At 40.2% G+C, this 21,415-nt stretch overlaps 1 protein-coding gene and 1 long non-coding RNA gene across 4 annotated transcripts; one reads left to right on the forward strand and one right to left on the reverse strand.

Annotated features, from left to right (window-relative positions):
- Positions 1-1,078: 1,078 nt before the first annotated feature.
- Positions 1,079-11,565, reverse strand: ubtd2 (ubiquitin domain containing 2). Of its 3 annotated transcripts, none has more exons than XM_044222661.1 (4): positions 11,373-11,511; positions 9,954-10,036; positions 8,097-8,333; positions 1,079-2,516 (listed from the first exon to the last, which is right to left on the reverse strand). In XM_044222661.1, the coding sequence occupies exons 3-4, from the start codon at positions 8,269-8,271 to the stop codon at positions 2,005-2,007; spliced, it is 687 nt and encodes a 228-aa protein (XP_044078596.1). In that variant the 5' UTR covers positions 8,272-8,333; positions 9,954-10,036; positions 11,373-11,511; the 3' UTR covers positions 1,079-2,004. The 3 variants fall into 3 exon arrangements, with proteins under 3 accessions (XP_044078596.1, XP_044078597.1, XP_044078598.1); XM_044222662.1 differs by having other exon boundaries at positions 9,954-10,033; positions 11,373-11,508; XM_044222663.1 differs by lacking the exon at positions 9,954-10,036 and having other exon boundaries at positions 11,373-11,565.
- On the forward strand, positions 10,398-16,735 carry LOC122888334. The gene is made up of 2 exons (XR_006380679.1): positions 10,398-11,363; positions 11,631-16,735. It is a non-coding gene; the product is annotated as an uncharacterized LOC122888334 (long non-coding RNA).
- Positions 16,736-21,415: the final 4,680 nt, after the last annotated feature.

Consider the following 21,415-nt stretch of genomic DNA (forward strand, 5'->3'; position numbering starts at 1 on the left):
TCTGTCTAAAAGAAGGAAGTTGAAATAAGAAAAGGAGTAAATCAAAGGGAAGCTGTGGTGCTATAAAATATTATTGCTGTTAAAAAAAGAGCCCAACCTCTAAATCAGTTTGCCATTTTGGGAAATTCACTTATTCACTTTCTTGCAGTGAAAACAGAAGATTGATGCCACTTTTTTAGGATTAGCTTAGCTTAGCATAAAGACTGGAGGCAGGGGGAAACAGCTAGCCTGGCTCTGTCCAAAGATAAAAAAATATTAGCACCTTTAAAACTAACTGTTATGTGTTGGAACTATTTATTTGCCAGGCCAGTGAGTTTCTGCTATACCTACAACAATTTCTCATTTAATATTTCGGTTTGTGCAGGAATTAAACAAACAAGATATAACTGTTAAGTGTTAGAGGTGCTGGTAGGCTTATCTTTATAGCTTTGGACAGAACCAGGCTAGCTGCCCCAATTCCAGTCTTTATGCTAAGCTATCTGGCTGGCTACAGCTTCATATTTAGAGTACATACATGAGAGTGGTATCGATCTCCTTATCCAACTCCTGGCAAGAAAGTGAATAAGTGTATTTCCCAAAATGTCAAACTATTCCTTTAAATTCTCAAATATTGACATCTGTCTTAAAAATACAGTAATGGACTCTAGTTATACTTTTACAACACAATATCCCAAGACAACAATCTTTTCATGGTATCATAAAAAAGGTGATTCTGCAATGTGTGATACAGTATATTGCAAGAAAATCACCTTTAAATAAATCCTGATATTTGTAAGGGAAAAGATAAATATATCCTAAAATAGGACAATAATGTTTCAGTTGGTGGAGTAAATTACATAATTATGCGCTGCATTACAAGGTCCCTTTCTTATTGAACTGAGATAAAATGTGTAAGAAACTACATAGTTTTAGCCTTTTTAACAATGATTATTAGCCATACTCTGGCATTGAAAGACTGCAAGAGAATGTAAATAGCAATGTTATTGCAACAGAACATATCGCAACATACTGCCATAATTTTTGCCCACAATCAAAACATGAAAATTTTCAAAGCAAAAATTAGACAGAGACCGAGGAATAGAAACAATGGTCAATTTTAATTAAAAACATTCTATTTTTTAATCAAAATATGCAACTGTGTTTCTGATGTTCCATCCTTTTGCCACATGAATAAGTGTGGTTGTGTCTTGAACATATATGAACATCCACGCGCACGCACGCGCACGCACGCGCACACACACACGCGCACACACACACACACGCTGACTACTTTATGTTTATTACATGATTGCTTTGATTGTTCTATGAAGCGTCTAATCCAGCGGCAGCTGGGTAAAACATCGTCATGCTCCCTGACTGCAACCTCTTGACAAGTGGGAGGACACATCTGTTTACTAACTAACAATACCAACCTTTCTTTACGGCTCTTAGCATACTGACTTAATCCCCAAGTGAGGAAATGTTCTTGATTTGATTCATATATAATTAAAAATAATTGCCTGAATAACTGTCATGATTGTTAAACTATCCTCCTTTCTAAACTGCGTGTGTTGAAAATGTATGTAATGATAATGTACTTATTACCCTGTAGCCTCATAAACAGCTGCTTGACCCAGCTGACCCAGCTTTGCCAGAGAGAAGAACTTGAATGGAAACTGAAACACACAAACATTTGAACATCAGTGTTGCCAAGAAAACCCTTTAAGCCATCTGACAAAGTTCTCTTTTTGTTGTTTGGTTTCCATAGGAACAGTTAAAAAGACTTCAAAAAGGTCAAAATTTCAACATGTAAAACCAAAAGGAAGAGTCTTTTCTCAATTCAAGTCTCTTTGCTCCTGCAGACAGCCAACCTCTGCCCAAAGAAAGCCCTTCTCAGCAAAAACAATGAGAAGAGAGGAGAAAATCAAAAGGGAAAAGTCAGAATCAACTTCTTTTTTCTCCCTTGTTATCCAATACTGCCAGCCTGCTGGTATGCCCATCTCCAGGCTGCCAGGTTGAGGGGAGTTAATTCTCCACCAGTGTGGGTTCTTGTGGCAGTGCAGCCACTCCTTCCACTGCCACTGGCCCAGAGGCCTCTGGTGTGTGTCCTGGTGTTGATACCGGCTCTGGCGGTGGCGGCTGGCTGAGGATGACCTGCACTACATAGTCCCTGGAGATGTTGAGTTGGTCCAAGCGCAGCCTGTCTGTCAGTGGCCGACCTGAGAAAAACCAGCGCTGGGTTGCAGCAGGCACGCCCTCATGACTTTGTAGACGACGCTTCATCATGCCCACTGTGTCTGTGGAACGGACCGCCAGCCGGAGGTCACAACCCGTGGAGAGCCGGAGCCGAAGCTGGCACTCCCCTCCTGAGCCTGGGTCGCTGGCACTGCCTGTGGACGGGTCTGCGGCCCCAGAGTCTGGATCTGAACCATCAGGCTCTTCAGAGCGCTCTTCAATCATGTTGACAGGAGGAGAGAGGCAGTAGACTGGCAGCTGATATCGATTCCCCAGTTCATCATAACATTCAGTTAGAGCTCCTGGAAGAATGGAAAAAAAGTGTCAGAAATTGCATATAAATGTTGAATGATTTATTTATTTTTGGCCATTCCTATCAGTTATGATAACATTATAATCTTCATTGAGAGTCTGGTGTAAAAAGTGAAACATTGTCAGATTCAACTTAGTTGCTTAGTTAGCTATAATGATCTACTGTGCTTACCATACTCTTTTTATACATGGTATGTGATATTATAGGAATCACGTATACATACTAGAAACTATAAACCATCAACTCAACTGCAGTAGGTTATAGCTTACTGTAACCCACATACCAATATAAACAAAACTGTGTGCATGCAGAGTTATGTTTAGTACACTAGGTAAATGATTGACTGGGAAGTTCCAATACAAAGCAATTAACAACTAAAGTGAACATTTCGGGTAATCCCTCAATTTTTCCCTTAATTTCTCACTTTCAAATGAATGGTCTGGATAAGAAAGTAAGTAAGGACAATTTTATTTATATAGCACCTTTTAAAACAAAGTTACAAAGTGCTGCACAGATATAGCAATATACAAAAAAATAAATTACAGCCCAGTTGCAGAGAAGGCAATTCGGTAAAAATGGGGTTTTTAAAGCGGTTTATAGACTCAGCTGATCTAACAGAGGGGGGAGACTGCTCCAGAAAGATGGGGCCCTAATGGCAAAAGCACAATCACCCTTGTGGAGGGTGCGGGGTATAAATAAGAGACTTTGGTTGGATGATCTGAGTGGCTTACTGTAGAGGTGGAATAGGGATGCAAAGGTTCGGAAATGTATGAAGGGGCAAGACCACGTAGGGTCTTGTATGTGATAATCAATATCTTAAAATCTATTCTATACTTAACGGGGAGCCAGTGAAGGGATGCGAGGATTGGCGTGATGTGGGATCTGTGGTTGGTTTTGGTAAGCAGCCTGGCTGCAAAGTTTTGCACGAGTTGCAGACTTGGCTGAGACAGTAGAAAAGAGCATTGCAGTAGTCAAGACATGAAGAAATTAGGGTATGGATTAGTAAGTCTAGATCTCTGGTTGATAGCATTGATTAGATTTTTTGCAATGTTCCAGAGTTGGAAGAAGCAGGTTTGCACAAGCTTGTATATGTCAAAAATTATATCCAGATTTCTTGAGGAGGGTTTTTGGTGGCCAGAGGGCCAATACAGGGTTTCATATCAGAGACAAACTTGTTAGGACTGATAAGGAGAACCTCGGTTTTGTCTGGATTTAGACGGAAGTGGAGTAACATCCATTCCTTAATAGCAACCAGGCAGTCATGAAGGGTACCGATATTACCCAGATTGTGTGGCTTAAAAAATACAGCTGCATGTCGTCAGCACAGCAGTTGTAGGAGATGCAAATGAACTGGCTAACCAAGTTGCCTAGAGTTAGCATGTAGAGCGAGAAAAGGATGGGACCAAAGACAGAACCCTGCGGAACTCCACAGAGTATAGGACAGTTGAGGACACAAAGTTGTCGATGATGACCTGAAACTGTTTGTCAAATAGGACGAGAGCTAGTTGAGAGTAGAGCCCAAGATACCAACCCATACCCAACCACCCAAGTCATGTTTTTGGGTAAAAAAATTATTAAATGTGCCCTTCTACACCTGAGCTTTACAACGTTTTGGCACATTTATGTTGTACTTAAAAAAATGTGTTCTTTTGTAGTTTCATTATTGTATTCATAAACTGAAAGTCAAAGGCCCACATCATTTTTCCAACTAATAAAGCGAAAACCTGAACTCCAATTCACATTTTGCTGTACTAAGTTGAAATGGAGAAATGAGAGTCAACTAACTCAATTGAAAACAGGCTGAGGAAAGATAAAAGTGAAAGCTGGAGAAAAGCGAATGTCGTGTTTGTTGGAGTACTACATTAATAGACATTGTGTCACCATTGACCAACTGTGATTCAGACACAGAGTAAAGAATTTGTGGAGAGGAGGGGGGGGAGAAAATGCAGTGAAGAGGTCATATTATTCCGCAAACAGAAACATAATACAGTGGTATTTACAGGGGGAGACCCCCAAGGGTCCTCAAGGGGATTTCAGACAGATCTCCAAGCACAATAATTTAATGTCACTACTTTTCATACCTAAAAACACCAGAGTCTTTTTTTAAATAAACATTTTAAAAGGTCACTTAACTGCTTGTGTTGTTAATGACTGAAACTGAGGCACGAGCCATTTGAGAGAGACAATGAGTTTTGTGGTAACAGATACTGAGATGAGTCAGCAGAAGCCCACAGGATGCTGCTCTGCTCTCTTGATGATGGCTGCTGTGGTCAAGGTGAGGACATTAAGGCAATGCTATGCCTCAGGACACGTTCTACCAGAGTGAAAGTGAGAACAAGAGAGTGAGAGGCGGAATGAGAGGTGTTTGGTGAGTGTGTTGTTAGTGGTATTGAAGAGTAAAGTCTAACCAGACCAAAGTGACATTTGCAGGTAAGTTTACATGGTGTTTAATATGCTGCAGCTGAGCAGCTAATTAGCTATCCAGCCTGCAAACTGATGTCAGCAGTGTACTTCTCCCCAGTGAATGTGTGTTTGGTCGCTCGTTCAACATGCTAAGGTTCAGGACAAGATGTGTGTTCACGTTTGTAAGTTAGATAAGAAGGAGACTGTAGCAGGAAAGCTAATGCGGTTGTTGTGTTGTCTAGCAGTCTGCTCTGCCTACTGTAAACGCTGATGTTACTGCTTTATGTAAGATTTGATTGGCTGTATCAAAGTAAGGTCTGCATCTATGTAGACAGATACCGGAACAGTATACCGTCGAATTAATGCAAAACTAGGGGGGCGCCAAAAGATATAAATTTGTCCCTTTTTTTGATTTTTTTCTTAACGAAGAAGACAGGACAAGAGATTTACAGAGCAGATATGTATGCTGTAGCAGTTGGACTTTAAATTCTTTACATATGTGGAAGCTGTCATAGCCAATATCAGAAAAGGCTAATTGTGGGATTTCATTAAAAAACAAGAGTTCAGATTGAAAAACATCCCTGCAGGGGGTGGGGGTGGGGGTGGGGGCGACGACATCCATATACCAAATTAAAGAGATGAAATGTTGTGATCAAAGCAAGTAAACATTTGTTTGCATGAAAAAAGCTTTGTTGCTGTTTCTGTTTTGCATGGCCACCCAAAAAGTAGTTTGACTTGTTATGGCTGAAAACATAAGGCATATAATGGTGTGAATCAGTGAACACCAGACCTGACCGTTAACCATACACAGCAAAATAAGTCTTTAACACAGAATGGAATCTAAGCCTTCATAATAACTTCAGTATTGTGTATTAACATTTAAATATAACTGGTAAGTGCTGAATGAAATGTGATGAAAATATCTTCCAATTCTGCACAGCTGGCAAATGATTAATCGTATAGTTACTGTGAGCTGCTTAAATCTTTTTTCTATTGGCTGAGGTGGTAGAACAAGGCCAAGAATGTATTGTCAAACACTAAACTGAAACTGGAATGGTGAAAGCAAAGAAGAGGGCAACAAATGGGCATTAAGTTGTGAGAGGTAAAAATATTTAAGTGATCTGGCTGCTCTTTGTACCAGAGTGCTGGATGAGTGAAATGTGATGTCAGGCCTGGGGAATCCACAGCTGCAGCCCAGCGGGATCTGATCTGACCTGGACAAACTCCTAAAACGAATTGAGCAGGACAAGACACCGACTACATTTACATGCACGAAAAGCCTGTCTGTTGGTAACTGCTATATCCAAATCATACTCAGGTAGCGCTGTTTTTCCATCTTTGAAACCTTGAGATTTAGTGTCTCTCTTGACTTACCAACAGAATAATTCTGCCCACCTCTGCTTTCCTGCAGAGGAGTTCACCATCGAAAAAGTATGTAAAAAGTGCAGGTTACCAGCTAGCCCCTCAGAATTAAACTGCCGCTGATAAACAGGAAAAGAAAGATAACCCAAAGTAAGGTTGTGCTTACCACAATGTTATTTATTGACTTCAAATATACAATACACAATGATGCTGTGCAAGTGTGGTAAGGGATAACGAGTCTGAACATGTTTTATATCAGAGCAAGCCAGTCATCTCAGTCTGTTTTGACATAATAAGAATTAGTATTCAATCAGCTTATGCCATTTAGTTTAACTGATAACAAAGAAAACACACTTCTGGACTCTTATTTGAAAGTCTGGAGAGACAGGTGAAACCGAGAATGCCACCATCGGGACAAAATACGTCACCGACCAAAACTCACCACAACAACATTTTAACAAGAATAGGGTTAACCTTTCCTTTCCCTCAGTTGAGGTAATATGACTCTGAGTTTATATGAATTAGGAATCAAGAGAGTGACGCACATCCACAAATAGAAAGCCTGCTCAAGCAGCTGATAATTACTGTGTGGAGTTGTTGGGCTTCCTGAATCTGAGGCATGTCAATTTTATTGATTTGTTCTATATGGATGCGCTCCAGTGTGTTTTAGAAGATGCACTCTCTCTGGTATACTTCATTAAATTCTTCTTTCAGAAGACCAAGGAGAAGGAAACTCTAAAATGTGGTTATTGAGATACACTTAGAGGATCAGCACCTTTAACTTATTTAACTGCAGGCTGAATACTGTAAACGCCTATAATTAATTGGAATCAGGTCCATATTCACTAAACACTCAATTACTGTGTAGGCTGTCAAAGATGACAGCAGTGAGGCCACTCACCCAAACAGAAATTAACAGTTATGTAAGACAACGTTTACTTCTTGTTTATGAAACGTCATCAGATGACACTTGAAACTACAGGAGAATGTATAAGAGACTTCCTGAGTAAGCTTTACTACATCCTTTAGCTTCTCAACTCTAACTCGGTTGATGTAACCTATTAATATCTGGGAGCTGATATTCAGTGGGTGTATGGTGGCAGGAATATATGTCATGGCCTGGCAAAGTCATCTCACAATTTTTGCTTTTCTTATTGTGGTCTTGTAGGGCCACAGATGCATTAGCTTGAAACGGATGTCTTTCAAGTGGTCTGTACAATAGATGATTGAAAGCCCTCTCCTTCACCCACAAAGCAATGTGAACCCTTCCGACACCTGCTTGAACTTGTCATGGGGTTTGCTTCCACATTTCAAGCTAGAGAAAAAAATGCTATTCCAAGGATTTTATTGCATTTCTTTCTTTCTGAGGTGTTTCTGGAGCTGTTTTACCACCATCCACAATCTGCTTCAATTGTTTCCAGCTGTGAGTAGCTCCTTCATTTCCTTTGTCTAATGCATTGTGGGACAATAGTGTCCATCAACACATTATTTTCATTAGCGATTAATCTGACAATTATTTTCTCCCAACTACTTGATTAATCTACTAATTATTGCAGCTCTACATCAACAGCACACTGCAAAATCCAGCCTTTAGTAGAGCCTGAAACTGTAAAGAAATTCACTACAACTGAGTTCCTGGGTTTTAGTTGCTTTAGAGAACTTGGGAAGAGGGAGTTGAAATTCTTGAGGTGGTAATCATCAACTGCAATGTCCTACATAAAGTCCACCCAGCGGTATTTCATGGAGAGTAAAACAAACACTATGAGGTATCTGCTATGTCTACCACTGTGGAAATGTGTGTTACCGTGCGGCAGTGTGATGCTGGCCCCGTCAAGGATGGCCTGAGCCAGCAGGTGGTCATTGCTCTCAAAGGCGCTGGCCGCAGCCCGCAGCGCATCCCAGATCTCCTTCCGGCCCTCGAATGCTGGCGCCGTATCCCAGAACTCATCTCTCTTGCTGCGCAGCTGGCCTTCAGTCATCGGGTAGTCACTTTTCCATTTAGGCCGCTCTCTCTTCAGGGGCTGGTTACGCCCTAGAGCCACTGGGAGTGAGGACGAAAGAGAGGAAAGGAGAGAAATGAAAAATAGAGGAAGACAGAAGGGTGGGAGGGGAGATGAAGGAGAGGAACCAGAAGGGATAGATAGAAAAGATGCACAGAGAATGAGAGTGAGGGTGGGGTAAAAGGAAGGATGTGAGAAAATAAAAGAAAAATGGGGATAGATAGAGGAACCAACAGAGAGATGGAGAAGAAGGGATAACCAAGATAAAGAAATAAGAAAAACAGAAACAAATGGGGATGTAGGAAAAGAAAGTAGACAGACGTTGAGTGGAAGATGAGAGTCAGAGCATGAGAGAAGGTGGGGGAAATACACAGGGGATAAAAACGAGAAGTAGGGATGTAGAGTGAAGGAGAAAAGAGGGAATAAAAAGAGTAAGGCTTTATATGAATGCATCAGTCTTTTAAGATTACTCAAGTACACAACTAAACTCGGATGACAGATTAAACATGAGCCTAAACCATCCTGTGATATATAAACATGGAGCACATATGCAGGCTGAGCAGAACTGCAGCTAGTAGTGTTATGTTACTAAACCCAGTTAAAAGGTTAGGGTTATAGCATCAGTGCTCCATCTGCAGCAGAATAGCTGATGAATAACACCATCTGGATCAACACCGAAGGAGACGACAGGTACAGGACAGTCTGTACGTGTGTGTGTGTGTGTGTGTGTTTGTGTGTGTGAGTGCAACACAGAGACAGAGGAGAGGAGAGAGGAGGACAGATCATGGTGTTGGATTACACCTGCTGCTGGTACACTTGTACTCTGGTGATCACATGGCACTGTCTGATAACACCAACCCTTCGACTGACTGTTTGTAGTAAATAAGGCCTCTAACTGACAGACTGTGTACACTTACTTTGACTTTTTCCCCATATTTGGTTGTGTATAATGCCATAATTCACCTATACAAGAGTTAAACACTGCTGAAAAAACAAAAAAGTAAAATAAAAAAATGAAAAACAGTATTCTCTTTTAAAAAATGGCTCATAAAGCCTTAATCGAGAGACGGCAGGTTAACGAGGTCCTTGGTTGACAAAATAAGAAAGGATGAAACTTTAGTGGTGCCTGTGGGGAAATTTAGATGTTGCAGCAGTAAACTCGAGCAAATAATAACATATATAAACATTAATGAACTGGTTTGGAATTACGTGGTTATGTAAAACATCAGCAGCAGCTCGTACTGACTCAAATGAAAACTGAATATGTACATTAACAAGTGCGAATTCTCAATAGCTGCGACCACAAGTGTCTACGACAACCAGCCACAAGCTAAAACTGTGGCTGCCGGTGGGGAAATTTTGTGTACCAACCGAGCGAGCAAGCAAGTTATAGAGCTGCTGGTTGCAGCTAATACAAATATTCTTAAAAATTCATGCATTTCGAAAACAGCAGGCAGTACAGCAGCTGCAGCACAGTACAGCATGCAGTTTAGTAACAGTGATCTGCCAGAAGTACCGGCCTGAATCACTGTGTATGTACTTGTATGTTATGGCCAACTTGACTGCTTGGCCGTGTGTTCGTACTTCTACATTAGCCTACTTTCCAGCTCATCTGTCTGCCCATAATTTACTAATTTACCTTTACACACTAGCCTACTTGCCTGTCTTTCAGTACATTCCAGAAATCCTCAGGGATGTATGTAGGCCAGTATGTGTGTGTCATCACGCTTGCTTGCAACACCTGCTTTGGTGAAAACAAATACATTTACGTGTTTGGGTCTGCTTTTGTCTCTGTCATCATCAAGCAAGGTGTCAAGTAACAGCTGCTTGTCTGCATCTGTTTTAACACTACATAGCTTCTTGTTACACACACACACACACACACACACACACACACACACACACACACATCCTCACAGATAAAGATAAAACTGGTTTATGTGACTTCTAGACAGGTAGGAAGTCTGGGAGATAGTCAAACAAGTCATCAAGACAGATGAAGGGGCAAAAAGGAAGACATTAGGGAAACCAGGCTGTATCTCAGCATCTCAGTCCCCTCCCCCCAACCCAGCTTTATCTCCCAATCTGTGATTAAAATAACTCACTGGCCAGTAGTGGAACCCCTCCTCAGACCAGAAAACCAGGAAACTACAGTACAAAGTTGTCTACTTCCCCTCAGCTTGATAAAGATCTCTACAAAAAAGGGGCCTTGCAGTTAAGATGCATACTATCTAAATGCAACATTCCCGGTTCATTTCCAGCCAGGGACGCTTATGTATGTCATGGCCATCTCTCTTTCTGCCATGCAACACTATGCCCGTTTTTGTACCAGCCCGCACCCACCAGATTTCATGCAACACTTCATAGTTTTAACCAGTCATGCAAGTTTTACTATCTCCAGAAAATAACTTAAAAAAAATCATATTTGCTTGGTGCTTACAGCTCTCAGGCCTTGTTCACAAAATAACCGCAGTCTACAGTTACACTGTTACAAACACACATCCTTTAACATAAAGGTGAAGCACTAAGTTTTGACACCTCCTCTTCTTTTCTCCCCCACTAAACATGCTCCATCACCTCGCTTGTACAAAACAGTCAATAAAACAAATGCAAATAGTAATGGTAAGTACAGCTTGCATTAAGCTAACAATAACGTATTAGTAGCCAGAGAGTCAGGACATAATTCAAATCAGGCTGTATCACTCCAGTGAGTTTCCGTGCATGCCTTTGCCGTATGTGACCCATATTTGTTATGCAGAAAAGCTAGCAAGCTAACTAGGCTACGTTTTAGCCGGCTAGCTCAGTCAACACCAAAGAACAAAGGGAGGCAGCGTCGCACAGTAAATATTTCCCAGTTTGTAAAGTAGCGACGAGGCGTCATTTATCTCTTCAAGGCCCGCTGTGAGGATGGAGATACCCGGGAGGGCTGCCGTGTCTGTCTCCGGCTCTCTCTGGCTCGGATATAAAGGAAGGGAAGGAGACCTCTAGCCAGGATAACATGCAAGAAAAGCATAGAGGAAGCCCCCCCGAAAAGCCAAGCTTGTAGGCATTAAAAGACGTCGATAAGCCTTGTAAGTTACCTCCAGTGCCGTCCGAGTTCTCGTTTAAGCTGCCCGAGGAGTCGTGGTGGCTCCCGACACAGCCACCCATGGATGTTTCGGCAGAGCAGCCCGGACTAGGTAGCTCACCCCCCGGCCCACAGCTAGAGCTACATTCACAACCCCCCTCTCTCGTTTTTCTCTCTTCCACCTCCCCTTTACTTCTTTCCTTCCTTCCCTTCCTCCCGTCCTTTCCTTTCTCCTCGTTTCCTCCCGTCCTGCCTTTCCTCTTCCCCTCAGCATTGGCGGGGCGCAGCGGGCATCTTCATCATCTGTGGGGAAGGCGGAGAAAAAGAAAGAAAGACAGAGAGGCTCACATCGTTACAAGATGACCGAGGAATTAAGGAGGAAGAGAGAGGGGGAGAGAACAAAGGAGAAGTGCCCTGTAAAAAGAAAAATATGCCGTCTTCTTTGGGGCAGCATGTTTGCTTTAGACTTTAGACTGTTTATGATAATGTATTTAGACACGTGTTATTATGTTTTGTGTTCAGAGAAGCTGTCCTAAAGAAGACACATCAAATTGCTTATCCTTGTATTCTTGAATGTCAAGGAAGCCCTCCTGCTGTTACTGTTGGGTTGGCTTCAGTGACTGAAATGCATGTTAACCAGTGGGCTTAGTCATTTATTCTATTCTGTTCTACTCTATTCTATCCTCTCTTGCATAGCAGGGCATCAGGGGTTAGACTCTCAGTAGTTTTTAGGTTTTAACACACACTTTAAATTTGTTGCATAGGTAGATCAGGTTTCACAACAGTGACTGAAATGGTGTTATTGTTCTAGTCTGTTCTATTCTTTTGTCTCGTACGTAGTAGGCTTTCAGTGGTTAGACTATTGTTGATTCAAACACACAATTCAGATTTATTTATTTATTTTTTTGCAGATTTTCAAGGCAAAGTAAAATGTAGTTATTGTGTTATTGTTTTAGTCTTTGTTGCACAGAGGGCTTTTTATTATACTATCAGTAGTTTTTAGGTTTTAACACACAAGTGTTGCATAGGTTGATCAGATTTTACAACACAGAGTGAAACAGTTATTTTTCTATTCAGTTATATTCTATTCTGTTCTCTCCTGGTTTTTCAGTGGCTAGACTACAGTATGTAGGTTGTTGATTCAAACAAGCACACAATTTACATTTATTTATTTGCAGATAAAAATCTGATTTTACATCGCAGAGTGAAATGTAGTTATTGTGCTTTCTATCCTATTCTATTCTTTCTTGCAGAGAAGTTTTTTTTATATTATACTCTCAATAGTTTTCAGGTTTTAACACACACATTTGTGTCATAGATTGATCAGATTTTACAACACAGAGTGAAATTAAGTTATTCTTCTATTCTCTCCTTTTCTCTTCTCCTCACTCTATTTCTGCATTCGAATGCTGCAATGTTACACCACATGAACACACTCCTGCCTGGTCACTATCTTTAGGACTGTCCCAAAGAGACTTGAGTGTAATTTGACACACTGGCACTCACACATACACATTCACACAACCAGTCACTCATGTGTTCATGTACACACACACAAACACACAATCGCAACAGGATATCAAGGGTAATTTTACAACAAAGCTGTCTGGAATTACAAGTATTTCCCATTGCTAGGAACTGAAAGAAGTCATGTTTATGTAGGAGAGAGCTTACTTGGAAACCCTTTTCTGATTGTCTGCATGACGTAATATGATGTAACAAGTAACAGGGCTTTTACACTTTACAGAATCTCAAACCCACATTGTTATGGACACGTCCAAAAAAGGTTAAAAGGAAACTTTAAACGTGTAAAATCTCCACAGCATGTGGGTTTATGGTTCCAATTAAAATCCTAGACTTAGGGCTGTTTGTTCACTGCAGCATTGTTAGACGCCACAGTAAGCTGTGAAATGTTACCCACACTGTTCAAGGCAAGAATAGGCAGTTAAACAGCCATGGAAAGTGTGACAACCTAATTTCTGAGAACTGTAGTGACCTCTAGTGACTTTGCTTTATCCTACAGTAGAATTAAATTACAAATAGTTATAATTGTATAAAATTGTTTCATTTCCATTAAAAAAAGCATTTTATCAGCAGAAAGACTTGACTCAAGAGACACTGCAGACAATATCTTGTATAGCTAGGAAAACACATTTGTGGTCAAATTAGACTTACAGACTAGCTGAAAACATCAGATCCATCTGTATGTGTGCATGCAACCTGTTACAGTAAATAGTTTCCCTGACTAAACAGAAGTAAAAGGTGTGCACTTTCAGATTGCATGGACACTTTTTCATTGATTGATGATATATGATATTTGCAGCAACACAAAAGAATAAATGTACAGTCTTCTGCTTATACATGGTTCAGTCACTAGATGGAGCTGGAAAGTTTGAAATGCAGACTGAGGTACCCTGCTGAGACCAAGATACCTGTGTGTGTGTGTGTGTGTGTGTGTGCTTGTGTATACTTTTTTGTTCTTACAGTTTTTGGAAGTGAATGAAACCAATTACACCTGCTATAGTGCTATAGTGTACGTACATTAATGCCTATGGCCCTATCAGCACCTTTTTGTTAGTCATGTCTGATGTTGGCCATCTACTGCAACATTTCTGTTGATATATTTGGTACCACTCACATGCACTTTAGCAAAAAACAAAACAAAATAAAACATGGATATGATGCATCTGATGGAAAACATGGCATGTGGGCTGCAAAACAAGAAAATTTGCCATTTAGAAAATAACCATTTTTTTTACTCCACAGCCACTGAAGCAGTAATTGCTCAAACAGCCATACACAAGGCTTCCTTTTTCAGGTTGTAAAAAAATAGAATCTAAAAAACACATATAGCCAGACTTTTTCAGGCATTGACCAGCAGTCTTTGCTTTTCAGACTTTTGAAGTTGACTCTCCTTTTTCTGACATTTCTTTTTAATCTATCTCTGTTGCTTCTTTTACCAGACCCTTTCTTCTCCTAATTATCTTCTTCTTCAGCAACCTCTCTTCCTTCCACCTCTGTCATATAGCCAACAGAACAGCTGACACAGAGGTTAATAGGCTTGCCATTGAATTATTCTTAACTGCCCAGCTCTTGCGCTAGATCAAAGTCTGCAGCTGTACATCTGCCTTATTATCTATCTGATGCTGAGGTTTGCAATTGTCTGGCCATCTGTGTTAAAGATAGGGCTGCTAGTTGAACCACTGATTTACTGTTATCTGTCAAACACTACCCCCCAGCCCTATAACCACAGTGTATTTGAAAAAAAAAAGTATTTAAAATGTTTTAAATCATTCACATCCAGCTGTTTGTCAAGGAGGCTGGCAGACGGCACACGTTTGATTGTCTCATTTATTGATTTACTATTTTGTCAGAGCCAACTGCAACCCCTCACTGATTCTCCACTGTGCCACACTTCCAAGAGCAAAACCAAAAAGAGATTGAGACAGGGGACAGAGCGAAAGAGAGAATAAGAAGACAAATAGGATGAAGGCTGAAAATCAGAATGCGCAAGTGAATACAGAGGCAGCCAGTTTGTAAGAAATTCAGGTCAAGTTGACCCTGAGGTTAAAAGTGGCATTCAGCAAAAGATGCTCTAAACGTTGCTAGCACTGGGAACATCGCTTGGCCTGTTTTTTGTCCTTTGTTTTTACTTTAAAAATGTAACCCTAGACATATATTCATCTGTAGTTATTGTGCTACCTGCTAAAAATAATTTTAAATCCTGCTTAACTGAGACCCTCAATTCAGTATTTTATACTTGTGCAAATGTCTGAAAACAAACATTTTCCACTGACCACATTACGCCATTACGCCAAGTATTTGAAATATGTGAAAATTATATGTGAGTCAGGTGACAAAAAAACTGGCATGTTTTTGGTAAGCAGATGTACTTCGGCCATATTTGTGAAAGATTTTATAACAAATACATATTAGTGTTTTAGTGTTTTTTGCAAAGCTAAATGTTCTACACAGAAATGTAAAATTGTCCGTTTGTATCCACTTTTTAGGTGGTTAAAATGCTTTGACAATCCACTTTGTGGTCCGCAAGTGTGCATTTGTAAATACCGTATGCTTATATTTCAAACATACTGTACATGCTCTGGTTTTGAAACAATATTTTGCTGATATCTACAAAATCACAAACGTTCACAACACCATGTAGAGCTTACAGGAAAGACCATTTAGAAGAAGTAGTAAGAAAATGGTCTAGTTTTTCCTTGACGAAAGAAAATCAAATCAATTCCTCCGGGTGGAAAACTGGTGAAAGTGTGAACAGGGTAGCACCAGCGTTGAGCCCAACATCCTAGATTTTAATCATAAATAGTGATAGATGGCAATAAAGTTGGTGTTGAGGGACAAGAAAAACAGTAGAGAGTGATTCCAACTCACCTCCTGTGCACAGGGCCCATTCCTAGCTAATTCCTAACACCTGTGCACAGATTCATATGTCCTCTGTTTTATTTTCTGGCACACTGTTTTGTGGGAAAATATCAATATAAGCTGTTGGGACTTAACAAGAACACAGATGGCTGTATCATTAGAAGAGGGAAAAAAATACAGAACAGCCAAGATTTAAAGCTGGTTTGGGCAAGAATGACCTTGGCCAGAGAGGAGACTTATAACCTAATGGTTGATGGAAGATATGCAAAAAGACATGTGAAAGACTGAGAGCATGAGGTAAAATTCTGTGGTTTATTAAATACTGAACTCCTCAGCAAAACAAAGTGCTACAGTATGTGTGGCTGAAATCACCATCAAACGGCATCCTCTCCGTGAAGCATGGGAGCAGTATCGTGTCATGGTGGCAGGCTTTTCAGCTGCAGAGACAAGGGTGGTTTTAAGCTTACAGGGAGACAATGACTGAAGTCATGTGCAGGACACTTCTTGAGGAGAACCTGCTTATGAATGCAGAAGATGTTACTCTGCAGCTAAACTCTATGTTCTAACAGGACAATGACCTTAGCATCCAACCAATTCAACACTGGACTGGCTTCTGAACAAGAATGTTGAAGTACTTGAGTCCAAGCCCAGACTTGAATCCCTATGGAAATCTATGGAGTGAGATGATGAACTGTTCACGGACACTCCTCTTGCAATTTTGACCAAGCTGGGACAAATCTGTAAGGAATAATGGGAGTATCTTAACCTGACAGATTAATCAAAGCTGTATTCATCGCAAAAAAGTCTTTACACAGCTGAGTTGTTATTTATTTACAAGACATTTTAGCTTTGTAATCAATGTTTCTTTGTGTGAAGTGCTGTCAGAAATCTAAACTTGAATCCATTTTGAACTCAAGGGTTTACTTTATTCTTTGTGTAGGTGGTGTAATGTAATGTAATGTAATGGATGCTTTATTAAACTCTTACTCTATATATTATCAGTATTAATATCAACAAAGACAGTAGCCCTTAGTCATGAGACCATAACAGTCGTCCAGTCAGTTAGTACTAATACATCAACACAACCATAATTAAACCGTAAAATTACCATAATTACTACAGCTGAATATGGGTGAGTGAGAGAGAAAGAGAAATGGTCGGAGAGCTGACCTCCTCTTACTAATTTTGGGCATGACTGCTGCTGTGGCTTCGTATATCTTATCATTCCAGAGTCTGTCTTGCTCTCTCTTGTTATCTGTCTGTGTGTGTGTGTGTGTGTGTGTGTGTGTATGTGTGCGTCACACACAAGGCAAAGCCCACACACAGATCTGACTTGTTATGGTAAAGCTCAGTTTATATGAAGATTTGTCTCCAGCGTCTCACACCATCTACTGTATATGCTCTATAAACACAGCTATAATCTTCCTTGATGTAAACCTTTAAACTCAATACATTACACTACTGTACATCTTCACAACCAGTGTGTCATTGATGTACAAGACAAAACTTATTACATAACTTCACTGTTCTGGCTTGTGATTTAGGGGGGCAGGGGAGTATTTCAAGGAGTGAACTCAACAGTGAAGTACTAACCTATACTGTTATAAATTAATGTGCATGTTTAATCCTTGTTTTCTTCCACAACGTTTGTGACCAAAAAGGGACTTAAACATCTCAACCCTGATCTGGCTTCTGATCGAAATTGTCCCTAAATAAATACAAAAAGCCAGGGCTATTTTTTCAAAACATTTGGCTGCATCAGCCGCAGGGGCCTTCAGCTGCTTCTCTCTCAGCTTTTCAGCACCACCTTTATATTTTTTCTTTTTTTATTTGTCCATCTTGCTCCACTCCTAGTTATCCATGTAATGTCACCCCATAACAGAGATGGGAAAGGGGTGGGGCCCAGATAAAGTTAGAATCAACTGGACCAAAAGTAATTGGCTGGAAGAGAGAGGCTGACAGATTTAACACCCAACCACAGTGCAGCCCACTCGCCTGGGCCAGCAGCCACACCGATGCATATCAAAGACGCATCGCTCTTGTTTTTGTATAATTTTGGCACTATGTTTTTGTAAATGCGCTGTTAATAAAGGCACCGAGCCTAAAGGCCAGGGGAGGGGTTTACAGATGTATGCTAGCCCAGTGTCAACAAGAATAACAATGGCCCGATCTACCTGTTTTATGGGTCAGACAAAAAAAAAGTTGTGTCGGCCCAAAAGGTACGTTGGCCCACTGGGAAAGCCCAACAAAGACTCAAAAGTGTTCAAAAGAATAATACTATTTTAATTCAATTAAAAGTCCAGTGTGTGTAAGATTTAGTGTCATCCGTGAAATTGTAGTTTGCAACCTTTTGAATACTGCCGGCATCACCCTCCCCTTCCAAGGGTGAAGGAGAAACTATGGTGGCCGCGAAACTCGAGAAAAACGCGAATGGCCCTGTGACATAGCAGCATGGCAACCACGTGGAAGGGGACCCGCTCCCTATGTAGATTAAAAACGGCTTATTCTAAGGTAATGAAAACACAATGATTCTTATTTTCAGGATATTCCATTTCTGCCAATTGGTCCTCCTAAATGTTACACACTGGACCTTTAAGGGACCAAGGTACATTTTTCAGAAATATGGCAGGTGTAAAAGTTTGGACTCTTCTTGAACCCAATTTTAGTGACAGCAAGAAATACATTTTAAGTCATGCTTGTGTATAGATGGTGATGTCGGTCCACCACTTGGGCCAAGACTGTAATATATCAGCAATTATAGGATGGATTGGCATGATTCATGGTTCCAAGACAACAAAACCTAATGACTTTGACGATCCTCTGATCCGCTCAATTGTGGTTTTAGTGAAATGCCTCAACAACTACTGGATGGATTACCATTCATATTCCCCTCTGGATGCCTTGCACTAGCCTGACTTTGGTGATCTCTTAACTTTTCCTCTAGACCTTAACTTTGTACCTAGTACTATCATCAGGTTAATTTTTCAATGTCCAATACTTTGGTTTAAGAACCAACCTGCAAAACTAATGACATTCCCATCAGCCTCAGCAGTACTTTGTGTTTAGTGCTAATTAGCAAATGTTAGCATTCTAACACTAAGATGAAGAGAAACTAAAATGGTGAACATGGTAAACATTATGCTCAACACGGCATGTTAGCAGTGTAATTGTGAGCATGTTAGCATGCTAACGTTAGCATTTAGTTCAGTACAGCTTCTTAGAGCCACTGGTACGGCTGTAGACTCTAGTCTTGTTTTGCACTTAATCCAAGTCCCAGTTTAATTGACCCCGTTGCTCTATGTATCTGTTTATTCAGGTCCACTATTGTGTTGGTCTTCGTTCTTAAAAGGACAGTTCACCTCTAACAACAAGGTCTGTGGATTTTCTGGATTTCTGGAAAGAGACATTGCAGTTGAGTTTTTCAGAGGTATTTTTTGGCGCTTTGAGCACCACAAGCCAAGTACCATATAGTCCCATTATATTCAAAAGAGGCAGACATCTTTACGGCCAATATCTCCAAAGCTCGGCAACTCACACCAAAACCATCAAAAATGATAAATAGCACAACAGGTAAGAGGAAAAATATGTATTTGATTTTGGGGTGAACTGTCCCTTTAACTAGTAATGAATAAGTCACCACTAGTCTGTGGCTCTGTCTAAAAGTGAAGAAAATCATTTATCAGGTTTCTAGGTAGAAGTCAAAAATTTGATCATGCATGTAACCTAATACTAGATGCAAATTTTTAGGTATCTTTTTTGGCCAGTGTTAAAAACAATCACAGTTTAGTCAAACCAGACTATTTATTTTGTGAGTAAAGACTCTTTATGGCTCGGTTTGTTGATCAGTGCAGTATCCATTAAAATTACATAGGTGAACACAATTAACCAGCAATCAAAAAAAAAATCAAGGTACATTTTTAGGAAAGTTCCTAGTAAAAAGTAGAAAACATAGAAAACTGAACAAACATCTGAACAGGACAGATCCTGTATCTACCTGACACCAACTGCAAGAGCAGAATAAAAACTAGCAGCGCACTGGGACAAGATTTAGACCTCTGTGCTCAATGTAAACTGCACCATCCATTATCTTTCACCATCTTGGCAGCTTTTCAAAAATGTCGCTTCTGTTGTGTCCGCAAATATTAAGCACTTCACTACTATTGCCATTTTTTTAAAGAAAAGTTTCCATGATAACAAAGCCTCAGTTTGAAGCAATATTGCACAGTTTCAGTCAACAACGAAAGAAAATGGACATATATATAAGATTGTGACCATGACTATAAAATTAAAATGAAGTGGATTATGACTTAAATTTTTTACTGCTTTAGGCAGTTGGTATTCTTTCAGTTTGTCAGATACAATGCTAATGCATAATAAACCTCAGAAACTAAAGTATGAAATTTGGATCCAACAGCCCATGTTGCAGAGATAAATATGCTGTGGAGGGTAAATCAGGTTTTACAAGGACACAGCGGTAATCATGGTTTTGCCATTCACAGTCATAGACGTTTACTGTTATTTGTTTTTACAGCAGTTACCCACATGATCAGAAGAGATATCATCATGATCATCAGAGCTTCAGGCACTACCAGCAGGAAGACAGAAAGAAGGGTTATATATTTTCATTTAGCCTAGTATTAAATGGAACATAAACCATAATATTGCATATCTTGACATCTTTTGAATGGCCTCAAACATTTCATACATTTTGTTCTGCGATAGCTGGATTATCAAATGAAGTGGCAGGAAATTGGATCCGCAGGAGTGGAGATAACACGCAGTGCATTTGTGAATCCAGTATAGGGCATTTATAACAAATGTAGTCAGCGGTGAAAATAAACTTTTGTTTAGGTATATTTTTTCATTTCATGAAAAGTCAGAGGTCAAAATGCAATCTTCATCCTGCATTTTCCGTCCTTGAGTACAACAACATCACAACATTTCTACTGACTTGTTTGTACTCTGTCACCACAAGTGTTGTCTGTAATAAGCAAGGCAGTTCCAGCAGGCTTTGGCAGAGCTTAAAGGGCAATTAGCGACGTAATGAAATAAACCAGTGGAGTCCCCTGTTTGACAAGGGAAGGATTAAATAGGTATTTTACCAACTGGTAGCTTGGTACAAAATCTCTGAAGATGGAGGTCTTGTCCTTTCAATTTCAATGTACTTTTTCTGAAATATGGTTCACCCACAGCCTGAAAGTGGCTATGATGCATGCAAGGCTATAATACTATCTGTCCTCCTTACTTATGTATCTGCATTATTTCTCTCCCTATGTATGCTTACATTGCTATCATGTGCGTCACAGCTGAATGGCTTCCAAGCAACACAGAAATGTGATCACAAAGTGAGCCTGAGACACCTCCATGTCTTGTGTGGATTATTCGGTAGCAGTGTGAGTCAAATTAGATTTTTGTATCAGAGATGGCTCCTAATGCGTCCTGGCATGATTGGATAATAAAAGTCACAATGAAACGACAGGAGCAATGGCAGCCTCAGACAGCCAGTGTAAATTAAAGTGGTTGGGTCTCCCCTCTCTTTTTCAGCGTGACGCTCTCTCTTCCTGGCTAAGAAGGTGTCTAAGTGATGATCTAATCCTAATCTAATTAAATCTAATAGAGCCTGATGTCATTTAATCTGATGCTGTTAACGTGCAGTGATTGGATTTCTTAGAA

Source organism: Siniperca chuatsi, linkage group LG14 (genome assembly GCF_020085105.1).
Source record: "Siniperca chuatsi isolate FFG_IHB_CAS linkage group LG14, ASM2008510v1, whole genome shotgun sequence".
Lineage (NCBI taxonomy): Eukaryota > Metazoa > Chordata > Actinopteri > Centrarchiformes > Sinipercidae > Siniperca > Siniperca chuatsi.

Bases quoted from the DNA above. Each gene is read 5' to 3' on its own strand.
- ubtd2 (XM_044222663.1), bottom strand. From the start codon at position 11,442: ATGGGTGGCTGTGTCGGGAGCCACCACGACTCCTCGGGCAGCTTAAAC. The intron at 8,334-11,372 runs GTAACTTACAAG...CCTCACTCCCAG, and splicing joins GAACTCGGACGGCACTGGAG to TGGCTCTAGGGCGTAACCAG. The intron at 2,517-8,096 runs GTAACACACATT...CCATTCTTCCAG, and splicing joins CAGCATCACACTGCCGCACG to GAGCTCTAACTGAATGTTAT.